Genomic DNA, 23,074 nt, shown 5'->3' with positions numbered 1-23,074 from the left:
ACAGCACATCGACCCCAGTATACCACATTGCTCCAATTCACTCTGTTTCTTGCACGTCTTTCACCCTCCTGCATGTTCAGGTCCCGATTGCTCAAAATCTTTTTCACTCCATCCTTCCACCTCCAATTTGGTCTCCCAATTCTCCTCGTTCCCTCCACCTCTGACACATATATCCTCTCTGTCAATCTTTCCTCACTCAGTCTCTCCATGTGACCAAACCTTTTCAATATACCCTCTTCTGCTCTCTCAACCACACTCCTTTTATTACCATACATCTCTTACCCTTTCATTTCTTACTTGATCAAACCACCTCACACCAAATATTGTCCTTAAACATTTCATTTCCAAGACATCCACCATCCTCTGCACAACCCTGTCAACAGCCCATGCCACACAACCATATAACATTGTTGGAACCACTATTCCTTCAAACATCCTCATTTTTGATCTCGGAGATAACTTTCTTGCCTTCCACACATTCATCAACGCTCCCAGAACCTTCGCCCCCTCCCCCACCCTGTGGCTCACTTGTGCTTCCATGGTTCCATCCGCTGCTAAATCCATTCCAGATATCTAAAGTACTTCACTTCCTCCCGTTTTTCTCCATTCAAACTTACCTCTCAATTTACTTGTCCCTTAACCCTACTGAACCTAATAACCTTGCTCTTATTCACATTTGCTATCAGATTTCTTCTTTCACACACTTTCCCAAACTCAGTCACCAACTTTTTCAGTTTCTCAGTCATTAACTGACTCATTTCCCAAGCCACAACAGACTGCATACTTGCCCCTCTCTCAAAAACTCTTGCATTTACCTCCCTAACAACCCCATGCATAAACAAATTAAACAGCCATGGAGACCACACACCCCTGCCACAAACCGACATTCACTGGGAACCAATCACTTTCCTCTCTTCCTACTTGTTCATATGCCTTACATCCTTGATAAAAACTTTTCACTCCTTCTAACAACTTGCCTCCCACACCATATACTCTTAATACCTTTCACAGAGCATTTCTATCAACTCTATTATAAGCCTTCTCCAGATCCATAAATGCTACATACAAATCCATCAGTTTTTCTAAGTATTTCTAACATACATTCTTCAAAACAAACACCTGATCCACACATCCTCTACCACTTCTAAAACCACACTGCTCTTCCGTAATCTGATGCTCTGTACATGCCTTTACCCTCTCAATCAATACCCTCCCATATAATTTCCCAGGAATACTAAACAACCTTATACCTCTGTAATTTGAACACTTACCTTTATCCCCTTTGCCTTTGTACAGTGGCACTATGCATGCATTCTGCCAATCCTCAGGCACTTCACCATGACTCATACATACATTGAATATCCTCACCAACCAGTCAACAACACAGTTACTCCCTTTTTTTTAATATATTCCACTGCATTACCATCCAAACCCACTGCCTTGCCATCCTTCATCTTTCACCAAGCTTTCACTACTTCTTCTCTGTTTACCAAACCATTCTCCCAGACCCTCTCACTTTGCACACCCTCTCAACCAAATCACCCTACCTCTGCCACTCTATTATCAAACACATTCAACAAACCTTCAAAATACTCACTCAATCTCCTTCTCACTTCACCACTACTTGTTGTTACCTCCCCACTAGCCCCCTTCACCGATCTTCCCATTTGTTCTCTTGTCTTACGCACTTTATTTACCTCCTTCCATAACATCTTTTTATGCTCCCTAAAGGTTAATGATTCTCTTTCACCCCGACTCTCATTTGCCCTCTCTTTCATCTCTTGCACCTTTCTCTTGACCCCCTGCCTCTTTCTTTTATACATCTCTCAGTCATTCGCACTACTTCCCTGCAAAAATCATCCGAACGCCTCTCACTTTTTTTTCACTAACAATCTTACTTCATCCCACCACTCACTACCCTTTCTACTCTGCTCACCTTCCACCTTTCTCATGCCACAGGCATCTTTTGCACAAGCCATCACTGCTTTCCTAAATACATCCCATTCCTTCCCCACTCCCCTTTCTTCATTTGCTCTCACCTTTTTCCATTCTGCTCTCAATCTCTCCTGGTACTTCCTCACACTAGTCTCCTTTCCGAGCTCACTTACTCTCACCACTCTCCGCACCCCAACATTCTCTCTTCTGACAACCTCTACAAATCTTCACCTTCGCCTACACAAGATAATGATCAGACATCCCCATAGTTGCACCTCTCAAAACATTAACATCCAAAAGTCCCTCTTTAACATGCCTATCAATCAACATGTAGTCTAATAACACTCTCTGGCCATCTCTCCTACTTACAGACGTATACTTATGTATATATATCTCTCTTTTAAAACCAGGTATTCTCAATAGCCAGTCCTCCAGCACACAAATCTACAAGCTCTTCACCATTTCCATTTACAACACTGAACCCCCCATGTACACCAATTATTCCCTCAATGCCACATAACTCACCTTTGCATTCAAATCACCCATCACTATAACCCGCTGTCGTGCATCAAAGCTGCTAACGCACTCACTCGGCTGCTCCCAAAACACTTGCCTCTCATGCTCTCATGCCCAGGTGTATAGGCACCATTAATCACCCATCTCTCACCATCCACTTTCGGTCTTACCCATATCAATCTAGAGCTTACTTTCTTACACTCTATCACACACTCCCACAACTCCTGCTTCAGTAGTAGTGTTACTTCCTTTGCTCTTGTCCTCTCACTAACCCCTGACTTTACTCCCAAGACTTCCCTAAACCACTCTTCCCCTCTCTCCTTGAGCATCGTTTCACTCGGAGCCAAAACATCCAGGCTCCTTTCCTCAAACAAACTACCTATCTCACCTGTTTTCTCATCTTGGTTACGTCCACACACATTTAGACACCCCATTCTGAGACTTTGGGAAGGATGAGCACTCCCCGCGTGACTCCTTTTTCTGTTTCCCCTTTTACAAAGTTAAAATACGAGGGGAGGGTTTCAAGCACTGCTCCCGTCCCCTTTAGTTTCCTTCTACGACAGGCAAGGAATGCATGGGATGTATTCTTTCTTCCCTATCCCCAGGGATAGTGGAGAATATATATATAGTAATTTGAAAACGCCGAGATTGCCATGGTGTGCACAATACCTAATGCTAGCGAAAGAACCACGTATTAATTTCCTTGATCATGTGAATGAATGGAACTGGTATCGGTACATTTCAAGTATTACCTTAAAAACCATGGTTTAATTAAATTGTTTGTGGAAGTTGGATGAGGTTTTCATAGTTTCCTTTGATTTTATGTTTACGGTAAACACTTTTTCGCTGAATAAAGCCACCACTCTCAATCAATCACCGTCGTGTTGATAATTATGAATTTAATTTATGTCTTTATGTCTCATCATCACCTTTTGGAATGATTTGAACCACGTGTAAGTAGGCGAATGATATGCTTTATTCCAAGTCCTTAGATCGTCATTGTTATATATAAACCACATATTTTATGTTGAATCTTTGGTTAATATGGTCTCGTTAAGAATGGTGGTTACTGCAGCAGTTAACTTTATCGTAAAGACAAGAACTGCTAATATATAAACAATGAGGAATCCGAATTCTAGGTTTTATCGGATATTATTTGGTTGTTATATATATATATATATATATATATATATATATATATATATATATATATATATATATATATATATATATAATATCTCCTCCTCTGGGTTGTCCATGGTTGTCGCCTGTGTTCAGGTAGTTGGAGTATGGGGTAATTGTATGACCGGAGCAAAAAACAAAACCAAACTTGTCATCTTTGTAAGACCAAGAAAACCAATGTGGTCAGTAAAGGTGAATGTGGGTTGTACATAAGGAGAACAACCTACTGTCCTGGTCAGGAAGTAAACTTGCACTAACAAGAAGCAGTCCTCAGTCATCGACTGTCTTGGCCGCACTTTGACAGGTAAATATTTGTACGTAAATATAAGATAATTGGACATGATCTCTTTGTTGTAAGTTCTTATCGAAAGTGATATTACGTCTGCAGCATGTTGGCCATTATTTGTCCTGGTGTGAGAGCGTTGTAATAGTCTTTAAAGTGTATAAGCTGGTAGGTAACAGTTTAAGGGCACCATAGCAATTGCTCATACATTTGTAAGACATGTATTACATAGACCACTTGATACCTAACTGACTTGATGTTGACCATGCAATGGAGATGGACACCACAATGATTGATCTTAATGGTGACGGTTGTCATGGTCGAAACATTTGGGGAAGTTGAGTTGATGGTTTTAATATACCAAATATTATTTACTGAGGATAGTTCATACTATATAATTGCATGTACCTATTTTCATTGTAATCCTTATTATGGATTATAGGACAAGAGTAACATTGATTACGGAAATACAGTTGATTTAGAAGGCAAATAGTTATTTTATAATTGAAAATATATGTAAGAATTGAAAGTTGTTTGTAAAATGTCGAAGAATTAGAATGCATCAAGATTATGAGGACTTAACTAATTCATTTGTAAATGATTTTTACTTGGCTTCAAAAGCACAAAATTTTGTTTTTTAATGCCAAAAAGGTAGAATTTGTCTTTAAAACATTTGATTTTGTTTTTAATGCCAAAAAGGTAAAAAAATATGTATATAATTTTTGGAACCTAATCTAACCCTGCTAACCTAAATCTACCACACAAATATACAGAATCCATAAATCCCTCTCTTAATGCACCTAACTTCCCTTAGCAATGTTAATTTACCAAACTTTCAACATTCTGTGCACTTTCTTTGCTGGGAGAGTTGTTTGATGGATGTGTTGCAATTCTTGTATATATACCTCCTTCCATTGTATGTCATCTATGGTAAAAGGAAGATAACAATGTTATTGGTATTTTTCCAACTAAATATGGAAAACTGTGATAAATCTCAGGACCTAAGGGTATTTGTAGTGAAGTTTTCGTAGATTCTATTAAATTCTAGTCATGATCCATGTACTTTTAAGTCATATTTTCTTGATCATCAATGTCTCTTCATGTATAACTTATAGTAATGTAATGCTTGATCTAATGGAAATATGATGCTTCAAGTCGTAGTGTAAACAACTTCTCATGTATGTAATGAGTCTGTTGACTTGTTTTGTCTTGTTCCTTAAGTTATTACATGAGTTCCCATAATTTAGAACTTTATTCTGTTGGGGCTGACAGACCTACAGGCTGCTATGTCGTTGGTATGGCAGGCCACAAACTTCAGGTTAGGTTTAAGCTACAACTGTTAATGTCAGAATGATTCCTGCATGTTTTAATTCCTGTGACATTTGGTTAGGAAAGCCTTCTTGGTATTGTAGTGGTTTAGTGACAACACAGTTAACTTTTGGAATTGGTAGAAATGCATATTAGTGAATTCTTTACATTTGGTAAAAGGAAAAACACTGCATTATTTTAAGTTTTATATATATTTTATTTTGAAGTAATGAGTACTTTCAAATGTTAAGGTTTATGAAGATCAGTGAAATTGAAGATTTAATGTAATAAGGTGAAAAATATAGAAACAGAGCTTTTGGTAACCTTAAATTCCTGTAGCATTCAAGTTATATCTTTTCTGTATTTTCAGTTATATGAAAAAGAAATGAACCAGAAACATCTTAGGTTTCCATGTCACACCAACTTCCCCCAAAAAACAAAAATGATACAAACAATACTGCAGCGGGTGATTATGGTACCCAACCTCCTCGCAAGGTGTCATTATGTACAATACCAGCAGCCCATGACATGAAGTTGCTATATTTTTGCCATATATGTCGGATGATGGGAGAATTTAGGAAAAGTTTTCAAAGATTCTGTTGTTTCATATTAGTGTTTCTCCTACTTGTACATTAACCCTAGATTCTCTTGTTGGTGTTTCACCTTTTAGTACGTTAACCATATGATTGCCCTGCTCTTCATTTACCTTCAACTCCACTTGTTTATATTCATAATATTAAAAGATGATTTCTCAAATGTTATATTTATTGTTTCTAGATGTACAACAGTAAATTAGTGGTGAGGAGAGCAGTGAAGTTCAGGGTACCTCTGATATTGTTTCATGGTTGTGGTTGGATTTCTCCTGAGCATAAATGGGACCATATAGAAGGGAATACTGGGGCAGGAAGGTAATAGTGCCCATAAAGAATTATGAGTATAGTTGATAATCACTGGCTAAATTTTTATCCTTAAAAGTGGAGATGAATTCCAAGGGATTAAAGACTCATGAAGGCAGCCCCTTACAACTTTCATGATTATGTAGATATTTTTCTCTTGAACACAGTGGCAAAGTTAATCTAACTGTGAAATATTTTAATCTCTTTGCAATGGTATTTTATTTCATGGAGAGGAGAGAAATCCTGGGAACCATGACTGTGGCCTGTATTTTTATTTTTATGATAGGTTGGTGGATTATTATTAGGGAAAGCTATGAAGGCACTGGAAAATGATGAGTTGTTTGATGTAGAATTATGTGAAATCATTGTATGATTGAAGAGTACAGCTCCTTCAAAAGCACTATCTAACTTAACCTTATTTTTGTTGTTAGTAAAGAAAATCTGTGTCATGGGTTGTGTAGGTTCAGTTTCACAGAAACACATTTCAGCACATGAATGCATTCTAATGTACATTTAAGAGAGCTGAGTTACAGGGAAAGGCCAGAGGCTTTAAAGTTGCCCACCCTGAATGAGGGGTGATCTAACCATAGCCTTCAAGATTTTTGAAGAGATTGATGATGTAGACAACTTCATCAGGAGATGTAGGAATAGCGCACCCAGAGGACATAACATAAAGTAAGAAACTTATTTAAAATGATGTTAAGAAGTACTCTTATAGTGTAAGAGTGGTGGATGATTGTAATATGATGACTGATATAAGAAGCTGTATGATAGGAGAGAATGTTCAAATGAATGGTTCCATATGAAGGTTGGTCTGTGGCAAGGGGTGTGTGATGTCACCATGGTTTTTTGATATGTCTTGGAGATGGTTGAGTATGCATGCAGTCCCAGGGGGAAAGGGCTTGGGAAGTGAGTCAGTAGTTGTTTCCTGGTTATATATCTCTGGTTGCTGATTCAAGTAAGAAACTAAAGAAGTTGGTGACTGAATTTGGAAGAGTGCATGAAAGGAGAAAATTGAGAGTAAATGTGAATAAAAGGAAGGTTATTTGGTTCAGCACGATTGATGGACAAGTTGGGATGCGAGTTTGAACGGAGAAAAATTAGAGGAAGTAAACTGTTCTAAACTCCCATTATATGGGAGGGTATTGATTGAGAGGGTGAAGGCATGTACAGAGCATCAGATTGGGGAAGAGCAGTGTGGTTTCAGATGTGGTAGAGGATGTGTGGATCAGGTGTTTGCTTTGAAGAATGTATGTGAGAAATACTTAGAAAAGCAAATGGATTTGTATGTAGCATTTATGGATCTGGAGAAGGCATATGATAGAGTTGATGGAGATGCTCTGTGGAAGGTATTAAGAATATATGGTGTGGGAGGCAAGTTGTTAGAAGCAGTGAAAAGTTTTTATCGAGGATGTAAGGCATGTGTACGTGTAGGAAGAGAGGAAAGTGATTGGTTCTCAGTGAATGTAGGTTTGCGGCAGGGGTGTGTGATGTCTCCATGGTTGTTTAATTTGTTTATGGATGGGGTTGTTAGGGAGGTAAATGCAAGAGTCTTGGAAAGAGGGGCAAGTATGAAGTCTGTTGGGGATGAGAGAGCTTGGGAAGTGAGTCAGTTGTTGTTCGCTGATGATACAGCGCTGGTGGCGGATTCATGTGAGAAACTGCAGAAGCTGGTGTCTGAGTTTGGTAAAGTGTGTGGAAGAAGAAAGTTAAGAGTAAATGTGAATAAGAGCAAGGTTATTAGGTACAGTAGGGTTGAGGGTCAAGTCAATTGGGAGGTGAGTTTGAATGGAGAAAAACTGGAGGAAGTGAAGTGTTTTAGATATCTGGGAGTGGATCTGTCAGCGGATGGAACCATGGAAGCGGAAGTGGGTCATAGGGTGGGGGAGGGGGCGAAAATTTTGGGAGCCTTGAAAAATGTGTGGAAGTCGAGAACATTATCTCGGAAAGCAAAAATGGGTATGTTTGAAGGAATAGTGGTTCCAACAATGTTGTATGGTTGCGAGGCGTGGGCTATGGATAGAGTTGTGTGCAGGAGGATGGATGTGCTGGAAATGAGATGTTTGAGGACAATGTGTGGTGTGAGGTGGTTTGATCGAGTAAGTAACGTAAGGGTAAGAGAGATGTGTGGAAATAAAAAAGAGCGTGGTTGAGAGAGCAGAAGAGGGTGTTTTGAAATGGTTTGGGCACATGGAGAGAATGAGTGAGGAAAGATTGACCAAGAGGATATATGTGTCGGAGGTGGAGGGAACGAGGAGAAGAGGGAGACCAAATTGGAGGTGGAAAGATGGAGTGAAAAGGATTTTGTGTGATCGGGGCCTGAACATGCAGGAGGGTGAAAGGAGGGCAAGGAATAGAGTAAATTGGAGCGATGTGGTATACAGGGGTTGACGTGCTGTCGGTGGATTGAATCAAGGCATGTGAAGCGTCCGGGGTAAACCATGGAAAGCTGTGTAGGTATGTATATTTGCGTGTGTGGACGTGTGTATGTACATGTGTATGGGGGGGGTTGGGCCATTTCTTTCGTCTGTTTCCTTGCGCTACCTCGCAACCGCGGGAGACAGCGACGAGGTATAAAAAAAAAAAAAAAACTGTTCTAGAGATCTGGTTGTGGACATAGCAGTGAAAGTAACCATGGAAGCTGAAGTGAGTCACAGGATGGGTGAAGGGATAAAGTTTCTTGGAGCACTGAAGAATGTGTGGAAAGAGAAAACATTATCTCGGAGGGCAAAAAAGGGTATGTATGATAGAATGTTAGTACTGACAATATTATATGGTTACAAGGCGTGGTTTGATCAAGTAAGTAATGCAAGGGTAAGAGAGATGTTTGCTAATATAAAGAGTGTGGTTGAGAGAGCAGAAGAGATATTGAAATGGTTAGGTCATACGGAGAGAATGAGTAAGGAAAGGTTGACAAAGAGGATATATGGGTAAGAATTGGGGGGGAACAAGGAAAGTGGGATGGCCAAACTGGAGATGGGAGGTAGGAGTGAAAACGGTTTTTAGTGATCGGTGCCTGAACATGCAGAAGGGTGAAAGGCATGTATTGAATAAAGTGAATTGGAATGTTGGAACAATGTGGTATACTAGGGTCAACATGCTGTCAGTGGAATGAACCAGGGTATGTGAAACCTGGGATAGGCCATGGAAGGGTCTGTGGGGCCTGAATATGGATGGGAGCTGTGGTTTTGGTGCATAACACATGACATCTAGAGAATGAACATGAGTGGATGTGTCCTTTCTTCATCTGTTCCCAGTGTTACCTTACTAAAGGAGAAAATGGCGATCAAGTATGTTTTTTTTTTTATATTTATTATTATTATTGTTATTTTCATGCTTGGATGCCATTACCCATGTTAGCAAGGCAGTGCCAAGAATAGATGAAGAATGGCCACATTCACTCACATCTATTTTTTCGCTGTCATATGCAATGCACCAAAATCACAGCCTCCTATCCACAACTCCAGGACTCCTTTCCCAGAAGGGGTGAGCTACTTTGAGTAGCATGAAATGATGGACTCCTTTGAAGTGAGAAGTTCCTCTATGAAACTATACTTCTTTATGTCAACAGATGATAAAACCTTGTTAAGATGGGACTTTTCAGTAATGACACCCACAGGCAGCAAACTCATGTAATGCATACACCCATTGTAAAGGTACATTTAGACTTAACATTTGGAGGATGTATTTTTAATGGTGTGAAGTAATTTTTTGTATAATTTTAACCTCCAGCTCTTCTCTCTCTCTCTCTCTCTCTCTCTCTCTCTCTCTCTCTCTCTCTCTCTCTCTCTCTCTCTCTCTCTCTCTCTCTCAACATTCATCACTTTTAGTATCATTTTAATTAGTTTGGGTTAATCAACATTTTGGATAATCATGTCTTGATTACATCTCTGTACTATTGCTGCAACTCCAAAATTATATTTTTGGAATGTCTTGCAACAGAATTAGCACTAGAGCTCATCCATAGGCTTGATAAAGCAAAGATTTAGGGTAGAGTGTCAAATAAGCAATGCATCTAGGTGAGAGGTTTTATGATGGTGTGCTGTGATTGGTTAAGACACTATCATCCATTCTCACATATTCTCATTTTTCATGAGATGGCCATAAGCTGAGTAGGGAATATGTAACCATGTGATTGATTGGAATGTTTCTGAACCAAATGCTTTATAATCCAACTGCTTTTTTGTGCTTGATTGATATGTTATCCAAAAACCAAATTTAAGCATTGTTTGTATCTTAGACTTTTCTGAAGTGACTGAAGAGCATTGTTCTTCCCAGTTGTGGAAAGAATACCATCATAGTCATTACCATGAATTATTTTTGTAAATTATAGTAGCTTTTATGAATCTAGTGTTGCATTTCATATCCAAGCGGGATGAAATGATAAGAGGTATGTAATTTTTTTTATGGTTTAACTATACTTTTGCATTATATATTTCGTTCCCTTCTCAGAACAGGTGTGCAAGCACTGGTGCCTTTAGCAGTCATGCAACCCAGCAACAGTAACTGAGCAGCATTCTTCTGTAAAGATGGAATTGTCCTTTTGCATAGCCTGTTTTTACTGTGTAAGTTATTATTCATTGGATAAATGACTTTATTTGCACCTTAATAATTTTGACATCTGAAACAGGTTGAAGTTCAAGAGGAATGCAAAGATCCTAGACTTGCAGCAAAGAGTAAAGAACCATGGTACCTCTACTACTTGCGTGTGTGTAATGGAAACTGTCTAAAATAGGTACTTTAGATCAGTACCACTACTGCATAAACAATGGAGTCCATAAACACTCTCATGCAGCGGTTGGAAAGAGTGGATCTAGAACCAGATAGGACATGCTGTGAGAAAACCCAGTCAGATCAAAATCATATGGAGGATAAAGAAAGTTTACAAACAAGATTAGAGGAACTGCAAACACAGTATGAAAAAACAAGGCTAGAGCTAGAGGCCACAAGGGAGGTAAGTTGAGTTGACTTATCGCCTTGGGTAATGGGAGGAAGGGTTATATGCTATGGGTAGTGCCTGTGACTGGTAGGAGGGAAATATATTGTAATTATTATTGTTCATTTATTTTACTTGATCACTCTTTCAACATTCTCCTTTCACACACTTTTCCAAATTCAGTCACTAACTTCTCCAGTTTCTCACTTGAATCAGCCACCTGTGGTGTATCATCGGCGAACAACAACTGACTCATTTCTTAGGCCCTCTTATCCCCAACAGACTGCATACTCACCCCTCTCACCAAAACTCTTGCATTTACCTCCCTAAACACCCCATCCATAAACAGACTAACCAACCATGGGGACATCACACACTCCTGCCACAGACCGACCTTCACTGGGAACCAGTCACTCTCCTCTCTTCCTACTCATGTACATGCCTTACATCCTTGATAAGAACTTCTCACTGCTTTAAGCAGCTTACTTCCCACACCATATACTCTTAAGACCTTCCATACATGTAGAGTGGCAAAAGGTAAGAGTAAATGAAGCTAGGGGAGTGGATGAGGAATGGGAAGTACACTGGAAAGTAGTCCTGGCATGAGTGAGAGTTCCATACGGCATGCAAAAGGTGGGAGATGGGTAGATTATAAAGGGTAGTGAGTGTTGGGGTGAAGTAAAAGTTGCTAGTGAAAGAGATAAAGAGGAGATGGAGTGAGTAGTTTGAAGGACTGTTAAATGTGTTTGATGATAGGGTGGCAGATGTAGGGTGTTTAGGTTGGGATGGTATTCAAAGTGATTGAGTCGTAAAGAGTCGTTTGGTAAAGTGAAGAGGTGGTGAAAGCTTTACATAAGATGAAATGTGGCATGGTGGCTGGAGTAGATGTCATTGGAGTTGTAAGAAGGTGACTGTTTTATTGATAGGTTGGTTAGGATTTTCAGTGTATGTATGGATCATGATGAGGCATCTAAAGATTGGAAGTTATCATATATATCATGCCACTGTGTCTGGCTAATGGAGATAATGGTGTGTTCAAATTACAGAGGTATTATGATTAAGTGTACCTGGCAAGTTGTCTGGGAGAGTACTGATGGGGTGCATGGAGTTATGAACATAACATCAGATTGGGGAGGAAGAGTGCGGTTTCAGAAGTGGTAGAGGATGTGAGGATCAGGTGTTTACTTTAAAGAATGTGTGTGAGAAATAGTTAGAGAAGCAGATGGACTTGTTTGTGGCATTATGTGTCTTGAGAAATCTTATGATGGAAGGTTCTGGGAGCACTGAAGAATGTGTGGAAAGAAAGATGATTATCTGGAAGGGCAAAAATGGGTATGTTTGAAAGGATAGTGTCTCATCAATATTATGTCATTACAAGGTATGGGCTGTACATAAAAATGTGTAGATGGTGGATGTTTTGGTTATGAGATGTTTGGGAAACATGTGGTGTAAGATTGTTTGATCAAGTAAGTAATAAAAGGGTAAGAGAAGTATTTTATTTATTTATTTTGCTTTGTCGCTGTCTCCCGCGTTTGCGAGGTAGAGCAAGGAAACAGACGAAAGAAATGGCCCAACCCACCCCCATACACAATGTATACACACACATGTCCACACACGCAAATATACATGCCTATACATCTCAATGTACACATATATATACATACACAGACACATACATATATACCCATGCACACAGTTCACACTGTCTGCCCCCATTCACTCCCATCGCCACCTCGCCACACATGGAATACCATCCCCCTCCCCCCTCATGTGTGCGAGGTAGCACAAGGAAAAGACAACAAAGGCCCCATTCGTTCACACTCAGTCTCTAGCTGCCACGCAATAATGCCCGAAACCACAGCACCCTTTCCACATCCAGGCCCCACACAACTTTCCATGGTTTACCCCAGACGCTTCACATGCCCTGATTCAATCCACTGACAGCACATCAACCCCGGTATACCACATCGATCCAATTCACTCTATTCCTTGCCCTCCTTTCACCCTCCTGCATGTTCAGGCCCCGATCACACAAAATCTTTTTCACTCCATCTTTCCACCTCCAATTTGGTCTCCCACTTCTCCTTGTTCCCTCCACCTCCGACACATATATCCTCTTGGTCAATCTTTCCTCACTCATTCTCTCCATGTGCCCAAACCATTTTAAAACACCCTCTTCTGCTCTCTCAACCACACTCTTTTTATTTCCACACCTCTCTTACCCTTACATTACTTACTCGATCAAACCACCTCACACCACACATGGTGTGGTAAGAGAAGTGTGGTACTAAAAAGAGTGTGGTTGAGAGTGCTGGAGAGAATGTGCTGAAATTATGTGAACAAGAGTTGAGAATGAGTGAGGAAAGGTTAACAAAGAGGATATATGCATCAGAGGTGGAGGGAACAAGGAAAAAAGAGAGACCCAGTTTTGAAACAGAGGGGACATTGACAGGGAGAAAAGAGTGATGAGAGTAAATGAGCTTGGAAAGGAGACTTGTTTGAAGAAATACCAAGAAAGATTGTGTGTAGAATGGCAAATGAAGTGAGGGGAGTGGGTGAGGAATATGAGGTATTTAGGACATAGAGATGGCATGTACAAAGATGCTTGTGGCATGCAAAAGGTGGGAGGTGGGCAGATTGGAAAGGGTAGTGAGTGGTGGGATGAAGAAGTAAAGTTGCTAGTGAAAGAGAAAAGAGATGCATTTGGGTAGTGCTTACGAGGAAGGAGTGCAAATGATTGAGAGATGTATGATGGAAAGCGACAATAGGTCAAGAGGAAGGTGCAGGGGTTGAAAAAGAGGGCAAATGAGAACTGGGGTGAGAGAGTATCATTAGAATTTAGGGAGAATGAAAAGATGTTTTGGAAGGAGGTAAATAATGTATGAAAGACAAGAACAAATGAGAACATCGGTTAAGGGGGCTAAAGGGGAAGTGCTAACATGTATTGATGGAGTAAGTATATTGAAGGATTGTTAAATGTGTTTGATGATAAAACACATTAACAACCTTATGAAACTCCTTTTCACTCTCCGCATACAACACAGTATCATCCGCAAACAAGCTTGCCACTAGCCACCTTATCTCACTGCCACACTTTATCTCTGCATCCCCCTCCCTTAGTTTTGCTTTCATCTCACTTATCACTCCATGCATTTATATATTGAAAAGCCATGGTGATATCACACAGCCCTGCCTCACACCTACATGTATCCCAGAACTTTTGCTCAGCTCTCCATCCACTCTTACACATGCATTTTCTCCTCTATAAAAGGCTTTTACACCATCCAACAGTTGTCTCCCTGTATCATATATCATTAACACTTCCCATGAAGCATTCCATTTGACTCTGTCATATGCTTTCTCCAGATCTGTAAAAGCTACATACAACTTCTTACCTTTCGCTGAATACTTTGCCATGGTCATCTTTACTACAAAAATCTGATCCACAGATCCTGTACCTTTCCTAAAACCCTCTTGCTCTTCACTTATTCTTCATTCAATCACTTTCATTGCTCTGTCAGTTAATATTCATGCATACACTTTTCCTGTTATACTTAACACACTTATTTCCCAATAATTTCTACATACATCCTTAGCTCCTTACCCTTTGAATAAGGAAACATTAATAACTTTCACCCAGTCCTCATGCACATCTTTCTGTTTCCATGATAAATTACATATAAGATGCATCCACTATATCACACTTTGACCTCCATACTTCAGCATTTCAGCCATAATCCCATCCACTCTAGGTGTCTTTCCTACCTTCAGCCTCATTATTTCCTTTCTTGTTTCCCTTTTTGCTATAGGCCCCTGGACTTGTATCCACTTCCTTCCCTCCATACCCATGCATGTAACAACTACTGCCTCCCCTTCTCCCACATCCATCAGTTCTTCAAAATACTCTTTCCATCTTCCTTTCACTTCCTCCTTTTGATTCAGTAGTTCCCCTTTCTTACTTCCCACATCAACACTTTTACTCTTACATCCACCTCTTTCCTTTTTCACCTCCTTCCAGTATAGTTTCTTATTATCCTGAGGCTTTTCACTTATCTTTCTTCCAAATTATATTCTTCCCTCTTCCTATGCTGAACTTTCAATGGTAGATTCCTTTTGAGCAGTCTACCATATGCCATTTTCCTCTCTTCTACAGCATTTGTAATCTCTTCTGTCCGCCATGCATTGTCCTTTTTATTCTTGTATTTCACTACCTTGTATCCAACTATTGATTCTACAACCTTTACTTGTATTTCTATAATCATTTTAAACACCTCATTCACACATGACTGCATTCCATCATTCACTGCACTTCCATCTAAGGTTTCAATTACCTTCCTTTCATACTCCTCCCTGCATTTTTCCTAATTTTTTTTCTTGCTTGTCAACACTTTCACCTCTCCGTTGTAACTTACACCATACCTCCTTTTCTCCCTGATCTTCATCCCTACAAGAACTGCAAAATGGTCAAAGTCTGCAAAGAATCCTCTCATGTTTCTAGCATCCAGCACAGCCTTTTTCAGTCTTTCGTCCACTGCCACATGGTCACTCAAAGCCTTTTGCTTTTCTCTTCCAACGTCCCTTATCCATGTATATCTGTGGATCATCTTGTTCTGAAAAAAAGATGTTTGCAAGGAATAAACCCCTCTCAGCACTTACAGAATAAACCCCTCTCATCCACAAGATAACTTCTATTCTCATTTACTACAGGCTCTCCAACTATCTCACCAATTTCATCATATCCCACTTTTGCATTCATATCATTCAATGTGCCCATGTTTCTCTCATTCTCAAAACTGTTTATACAGTCATTCAAATTTCTCCAGAAAAGCTTCATTTGATCCTTACCGTATACAGTCTTCATATTCACAGGCACATATACACATACTCTTGCATACTTCACAATCCCAATCTTTCCTTTCACCCAGTCTTAGCTTGTCTTACAATCACTTTACGGGTCTTATGAGACTTTGATATTGGCCTCCCACATTTGAGAAGAGAAGCTGGGACTACTGTCTACACTAATTCCTTAAGCCACTTCACCAACCTTTGGATGCTTCACTCGCAGACACCTGTTTGCTCAGTGATATATCTCAAATCAAGCTCTGCTGGTATATAGATATCACCGTTGCAATGTTCTCCTTTCTTGTAACTCTCCTGGGCATAAAGGGGTAGTGCAGGACTTGGGTAATTGTGGGTGAACATGGAGAAAAAATACCCAGCACTTGGAGACAAACAATACAGACATGAGTCTCATGGTTGCTAGACTCAAGCCGATGGTTATGACTCATCATCACATTACTGCCAAGCATATGAATAGTGCTGTGGATACATGACTTAACATATTACACTTGCCAAAGTCTTTGAAAGAGACATGAAACAATATCTACAGTAAGTTAAGTAGACGGTCCTCTTGCACCTAAACTTTAGGAACAGACTGTATTTCTTTAATGTGGTGGCAGTGATTAGGCCATTCATTAACCTTTGCCATCAGGTAACATGAAAAATTTTATAACAATGGGATTTATTTAGATAATTGTGAAGTAGAAAATCTAATTTAAAATCTAGGAATTATCATTACACTAGTGTATGTGGACCTGTATCTTTCGTTGAAAGCAGTTGTGAGTCCACCACTGTTGGTGGAGGCCAGATTCACCTTTTAGGCAACAGTATTTATAACATTATTTGTAGGGCAAATATCAGAATACTTAAATAAGATTTTCTCAGGAATAGAGTTTGTAGTGGTGTTGGTATTCTTAGTTCACTCACTTTTTTTGAGCTATAGTGATGTTATCAATTTTGTGGAAATGCTGTACAGTATTCCATAGATAAATGCTTCTAAGATATTTTTCTACACTAATTTATAAAGAATTATGTCCTTAAGATTAGAGAAAAAATGAAGCCATATTATAAGGTAAAACACCAGACAGCCAAATTCCTTTACGATTATGCCTATTTATTTTACCTCCCTCCTACCCGTTCTTAGCTCATGTAGTGGGTTACAAGCTGTAATTGTTACAAGGAATTTTTTGTTTTATATAGTATGAGTTGTGTGTCTTGATTTGTGAAATACGAATTCAAATATTGGGTCTGTGTAAAACTGCATTTGTTCTGCACAGATTCACTTTGCATGGCATATCCTTTACATATATTTCCTATGCAAAGTGAGGTAAGGATGTGTGTACAAATTAAAAAAAGACTGTCACACGAATCCTCCCTGTAGTTGTAGTTTAAGTGTGGAATTAGAAAGTGATCAAAAGTATTAGATCTGAGTGTAAGGCCTGATGAGAGCAGCATTGGGAAACTTAAAACGCTGAAGTCATGCAAGAGAGAAGACTTGGATATATGGGAAGACTCTGGTGAACAGGAGGAAGTTGAATGTAGAATGAGGAAGTTTCTTGCGTAACAAAGTACATGTGAATGTCTGAGAAAGACAGATAACAGAAAACCTGATGATTTATGCAATTATGACAGTAATATTAACTTAGAAATTGTTTTATATGGATGGAGAAAGGGAAGTAAAGACTTAGAAATTGTTTTATGTGGATGGAGAAAGGCAAGTAAAGCAGAAATCTACTTGTTTCATCCTGTAAGTATGAATATTAAATCTTAGTATTCTCCAGTACTGATAGGTTAGAAATGGGAGCAGTTGGTATGAATACCTGCACTGGTAAACATGGAGATGTAAAGATTTGTGGTGTGTATTGTCATGTAGGACTTATGATAGGTATGAGGTTGATAAAAGTCTGTATTCGTGCAGTGAAGGATGATAGGAACAGCAGACCATGAGTCAGATGGACTGATAAAGGACATGAAACATTGAAAGATAGGTATTTTAGGTGTTATTGCAAAGGGTATGATTGTTGGTTGTCCGTAGTGTTTCTGTTTTCTGTTAATGTCACTTGACAGCTCAACCTGATGAGCATAGTGAATAAGTAACAAGTGCTGTGGTAGTGTAGCTGAATTCTGTACATCTCAGCACTCATACATAAAGTGGAGGAGTACATGTGAATGAATTAAGAGGATGTAGGCACATGATTTGCTCCATATAATTGGGAGTAGAGTTTAGGAGAACAGATTTCTCCATGTGTAGTTATTAAACAGACAAAATGACTTAAAGTTTGAGACACCTCTTGATATACTGGAACAGCTAGTGAAATGCTGACACGTAGTATCCAGAATATGCACCACCACTGGCCACTCTGATGAACAGAAATGGGAAAATTGGATAATTCAAACTCTTTAGTAGTGCAGGAATTTGTCCATAATCAGAACCAATATTTTTCTTTTAAAGGCCCTGGCTAAGTTCCAGTCAAAGCATCGCCTAATCACAACTACAAAGGAAGAAGCAAGCCTTCATTCTGAATCTGCTGCTCTAGAGACTTCTCTCAATTCACAAGTTATAAAACTAGAACTTGAATTGAAACAGGTTTGTTTTTTCTTGTTCTTGTTATAAATTATATGACAAAGTTGCAAACCAGTGAATATAGCACAGAGAACAGACATTAGCTTCTTAGGAACTACAAGCTCTCAGAGCGATACAATGAAACAGCCCCCAAGCAGAAGTAGAAAGCATGCTGCCACCTCACACTTCAACAACTTTTGCTCACAGACATCCCTCCCCAAAAAAAAGAAGAAAAAAGAAAGACATAACACTGACAAAACACACACACACACACACACACACACACACACCCTTATTAGAATAACATGACAAGCACTAAACCTCCCTCCCAGCTCAGTCTTACCATTAGCAAGGTAGCGCAAGGAAACAGACGAAAGAATGACCCAACCCACCCACATACACGTATTTACATACATGCCCACACACGCACATATACATACCTATACATTTCAATGTATACATACATATACATACACAGACAAATACATATATACACATGTACATATTCACACTTGCTGCCCTCAGCCATTCCTGTCACCACCCCGCCGCACATAAAATGGCACCCCCCTCCCCCCACTATTCCTTCGAACATACCCATTTTTGCTCTCCAAGATAACGTTCTTGCCTTCCACACATTTTTCAATGCTTCCAGAACCTTTACCCCTTCCCCCACCCTGTGACTCACTTCCGCTTCCATGGTTCCATCCGCTGCTATACCTACTCCCAGATATCTAAAACATTTCACTTCCTCCAATTTTTCTCCATTCAAACTTACGTCCCAGTTTGCTTGTCCCTCAGCTGTACTGAACCTAATAACTTTGCTCTTATTCACATTCACTCTCAGCTTTCTTCTTTCTCACACTTTACCAAACTCAATCACCAACTTCTGCAGTTCCTCACCCAAATCAGCCACCAGCACTGTATCATCAGCAAACAACAACTGACTCACCTCCCAAGCCCTCTCATCCACAACAGACTGCATACTAGCCCTTCTCTCCAAAACTCTTTCATTCACCTCCCTAACAACCCCATCCATAAACAATTTAAACAGCCATGAAGACATCACACACCCCTGCCACAACCAACATTCACTGGGAACTAATCACTTTCCTCTCTTCCTTCTTGTTCACATGCCTTACATCCCCGATAAGAACTTTTTACTGCTTCTAGGAACTTACCTTCCACACCATATACTCTTGATACCTTCCACAGAGCATCTCTATATATGCCTTCTCCAGATTTATAAATGCTACATACAATATATTTATATTATTTTTTCTTTATTTATTATACTTTGTCACTGTCTCCCACGTTAGCGAAGTAGCGCAAGGAAACAGACGAATGAATGGCCCAACCCACCCACATACACACGTATATACATACTTGTCCACACATGCACATATACATACCTATACATTTCAACATATACATATATATACGTACACAGACAGGAAAAGACAACAAAGGCCACATTCGTTCACACTCAGTCTCTAGCTGTCATGTTTAATGCACCAAAACCACAGCTCCCTTTCCACATCCAAGCCCCACAAAACTTTCCATGGTTTACCCCAGACGCTTCACATCCCCTGGTTCAATCCATTGACAGCACATCGACTCTGATATACCACATCATTCCAGTTCACTCTATTCCTTGCACATCTTTCACCCTCCTGCATGTTCAGGCCCCGATTGCTCAAAATCTTTTTCACTCCATCCTTCCACCTCCAATTTGGTCACCCACTTCTCCTCGTTCCCTCCACCTCTGAATATTATACAGTACATGCGCAACAAAATCATACTACAGTGTTATTATTCTTTATGCATAAACACTAATCAGTAAGCAACACTTCAGCTGTGGTCTCCCATTTTCTGTGCTTGATCTGTAATAATATGTCTACCTCTTCTTCATTATTGAGCACCTTTCCTTTTCTCTTCTTGGTGTATGATGAGGAACTTCCTCATCCTCAAGTGAATTGAGAGTAAAGAACATTGAGTTTACAGCCTCTGCTTTAAAAGTATGAACAAGTACAACTTGGTAATGGATTGAAATCTTTATGTACGTATTCTTTACCTGCGTTATCTTTACCTTTTAGGCCAGATGACCTAAAAATTGGAAATTTCCAAAATCTGATGCAAATTGGGTCTCAAGCATTCCAGTTTTGGAGATGGGTATCTATAGTAGTAAATATAGCTCCTAGGAGCATGAGATACTTGCAGTTTAGTCACTGCACCTGTGCAAACATTAAACTTCTCTGGTGAAAATGAACTTTTGAGGAACATAGTGTGCATTCAGAAAATAGAGTTTTGTAGTTATATTCTTTTCTGTCTCTGAAGCCCATTCCCTCTGGGAACTCCCGTCAAAGGGGTAGCCACAGCTGGAATCTCCACTTATCTCTGACCTCACATACCTCCCTCGCATACACCATCCCACGCGTTCTTCCACCATTTCTCCATCCAGTGCTCATCCACTATGTTTCCCCATGTCATAGGTGGTCTTCCTCACACACCAACTCCTGTAATCATACTGTCATACACTTTCCTTGTAAACTCCCCATCTTACATTCATTCATATGTGCAAACCACCTCAGAGTATTACATTTCACCCACTCTTCCACTTCACTATTTGCTCTCTCTGCATTCCCTACCATACCAAATCTCTCATACACCCCATCATTTCTTTCTTCATTGCATCTAGTCATATTACTTGCACCTGTTAAATAGTTCATTTCTACATTTTGGATTCTTGACCTCCGTAACTCATTCCATGTCTATGTCTTGGATGCATAGGTCAGGGTCAGAAGGACTATGCTGTCCCTTGATCCTTCCTTACTTCCATACTTAATCTTCTGCCCTTTGTTATTCTATTAAGGGACCCAATGGCTCTTCTTCCCTGTACTGCTCTCTCTTTTATCTCCTTCCATATCACCAAACTTACCCAAGATACTCCTGAAATACTTGAATTCTCTCACCTCTTCCAGTCTTTCTTCCCCTATGTCTGTGATGCAGTTTAGTTCACTTTCTTCTCACTCAAAAGGGCTTTACAGAATCTGTATTTTCACTCTGTTTCCTTTCAAACACTATTACTTTACTTTTATTTACATTTACCTTCAGTTGCTTGTGCCTACACATATAAAGCACACGTACAACCTTGTGAACCTAAATTATTTACAGTGAATTTAATTTCTCACCCACAGTGCAGGAAATTGTTTCTGTTAGGCAGGAAATTATATCTAAGAGCCTTTTAACTTTTCCTTGAGAGATTTCTACTTTCCATTTTTTTTGCTCCAAAACAACCTGCATGTTGATGTTTTTCCATCCAGTATTTCAGCTGTTTTTTATAACCCTTTGGGCTTTCTTCTTTTGACTTATGTCTCTTGTTTTGTATCATACATTTAGATTGCAACTAAGAAGCCCATACAGGGGAAAACTTACAAGATATTTGTGGGTAACCTCAGTCATCGTGCTACAACATCAGAAATCCGACATCTCTTTGAATCCCATGGGACTGTTGTTGAGGCAGATGTCCTGAAAAGCTATGGCTTTGTGCACATGGAAAAGAAAGAGGAAGGTCTGGCAGCTATTGAGGGACTGAATGGTCATATTCTTGATGGCAGGGTAAGAGTAAACACTTTTTGATCACCTGTATCATCTTATAATGAAGATTTAGATTTTAAAAAGTTATCAAATGCTTAAGTCACTGAGCTTCATCTCTGTATTTCATTACTGAAATATTTAATGTACAAGTATTTTTGATGGCATTAAAGCTTAATTACATGAGATGGGTAATATTTATCTGATTTCAGCCAATGGTTGTTAAGGCTTCCACTGGTGCTAAGAAGGGTGTTAGCCAAACAACAAAAATTTTTGTTGGCAACGTACCCAGGGATTCTAAGCGTGAGGAGCTGAAAAGCCTCTTTGAAGTGTATGGCATTGTGGTTGAAGCTGATATTTTGACCAACTATGCATTTATTGTAAGTACTTTGTGATTTTTGGTAATATGGATTTGTGTTTAAGCATCTTCATGTCCTCGAAGCAATTTGTTACATTTTCCTGACATGAAAAAGAATTTTATCATAACCTCTCTGTATGTTATCTTATTTGATTTTAATTTAATTCACTTTGATTGAGCTGTTTAGGATATCCACTATAACCAGATGTCTGTGTTAACAATCCATTTTATCCTGTAAGTAGTGAGCATGGTCCAAAAACTCCCTCATGCAATGGGGCCTGGATGTGGATAGGAAGCTTTGGTTTTAGTGCGTTACACATGACAGCAAAAGACTGAATGTGAATGAATGAGGCCTTTTTGTCTGTATTCCTGGAGCTACCTCGCAGAAGCAGGGGATAGCGATGCTGTTTTCCTGTAGGGCAGAATAGCGACAGAGATGGATGAAGGCAAGCAAATATGAATAAGTACATGCATATATATGTAATGTCTGTGTATGTATGTGTTGATGTGTATATGTATGTATATATGCATATGTGGGCATTTGTATACATATTTGTGTATATGAGTGGATGGGCCATTCTTCGTCTGTTTCCTGGCGCTACCTCGTTGACGTGGAAATCAATGATTATGTATAATAACTGAATAGAATTTCTTTATTTTTTTTTTA

General features: G+C 39.4%; 1 protein-coding gene across 7 annotated transcripts in view; it reads left to right on the top strand.

Moving 5' to 3' along the window:
• Positions 1 to 3,286: 3,286 nt before the first annotated feature.
• LOC139753121 (RNA-binding protein lark-like) overlaps positions 3,287 to 23,074 on the top strand; it is a 61,498-nt gene continuing 41,710 nt past the window's right edge. Inside the window, exons 1-6 of one of the 7 annotated variants that reach the window (XM_071669222.1) lie at positions 3,686 to 3,937; positions 6,639 to 6,795; positions 10,573 to 10,685; positions 18,348 to 18,482; positions 21,855 to 22,073; positions 22,262 to 22,429. In XM_071669222.1, the coding sequence (XP_071525323.1) occupies positions 10,650 to 10,685; positions 18,348 to 18,482; positions 21,855 to 22,073; positions 22,262 to 22,429 (558 nt within the window). In that variant the 5' untranslated portion in view covers positions 3,686 to 3,937; positions 6,639 to 6,795; positions 10,573 to 10,649. Of the gene's footprint in view, positions 3,405 to 3,685; positions 3,938 to 4,030; positions 4,085 to 6,638; positions 6,796 to 10,572; positions 10,686 to 10,750; positions 11,075 to 18,347; positions 18,483 to 21,854; positions 22,074 to 22,261; positions 22,430 to 23,074 lie in introns of those variants that run through there. The other 6 variants (XM_071669219.1, XM_071669218.1, XM_071669220.1 and 3 more) reach the window with 6 other exon arrangements.

This window comes from Panulirus ornatus, chromosome 14 (assembly GCF_036320965.1).
Source record: "Panulirus ornatus isolate Po-2019 chromosome 14, ASM3632096v1, whole genome shotgun sequence".
Lineage (NCBI taxonomy): Eukaryota > Metazoa > Arthropoda > Malacostraca > Decapoda > Palinuridae > Panulirus > Panulirus ornatus.
Note: the sequence above shows the minus strand (reverse complement) of the source record. Positions and strands in the feature narration are given on the sequence as shown.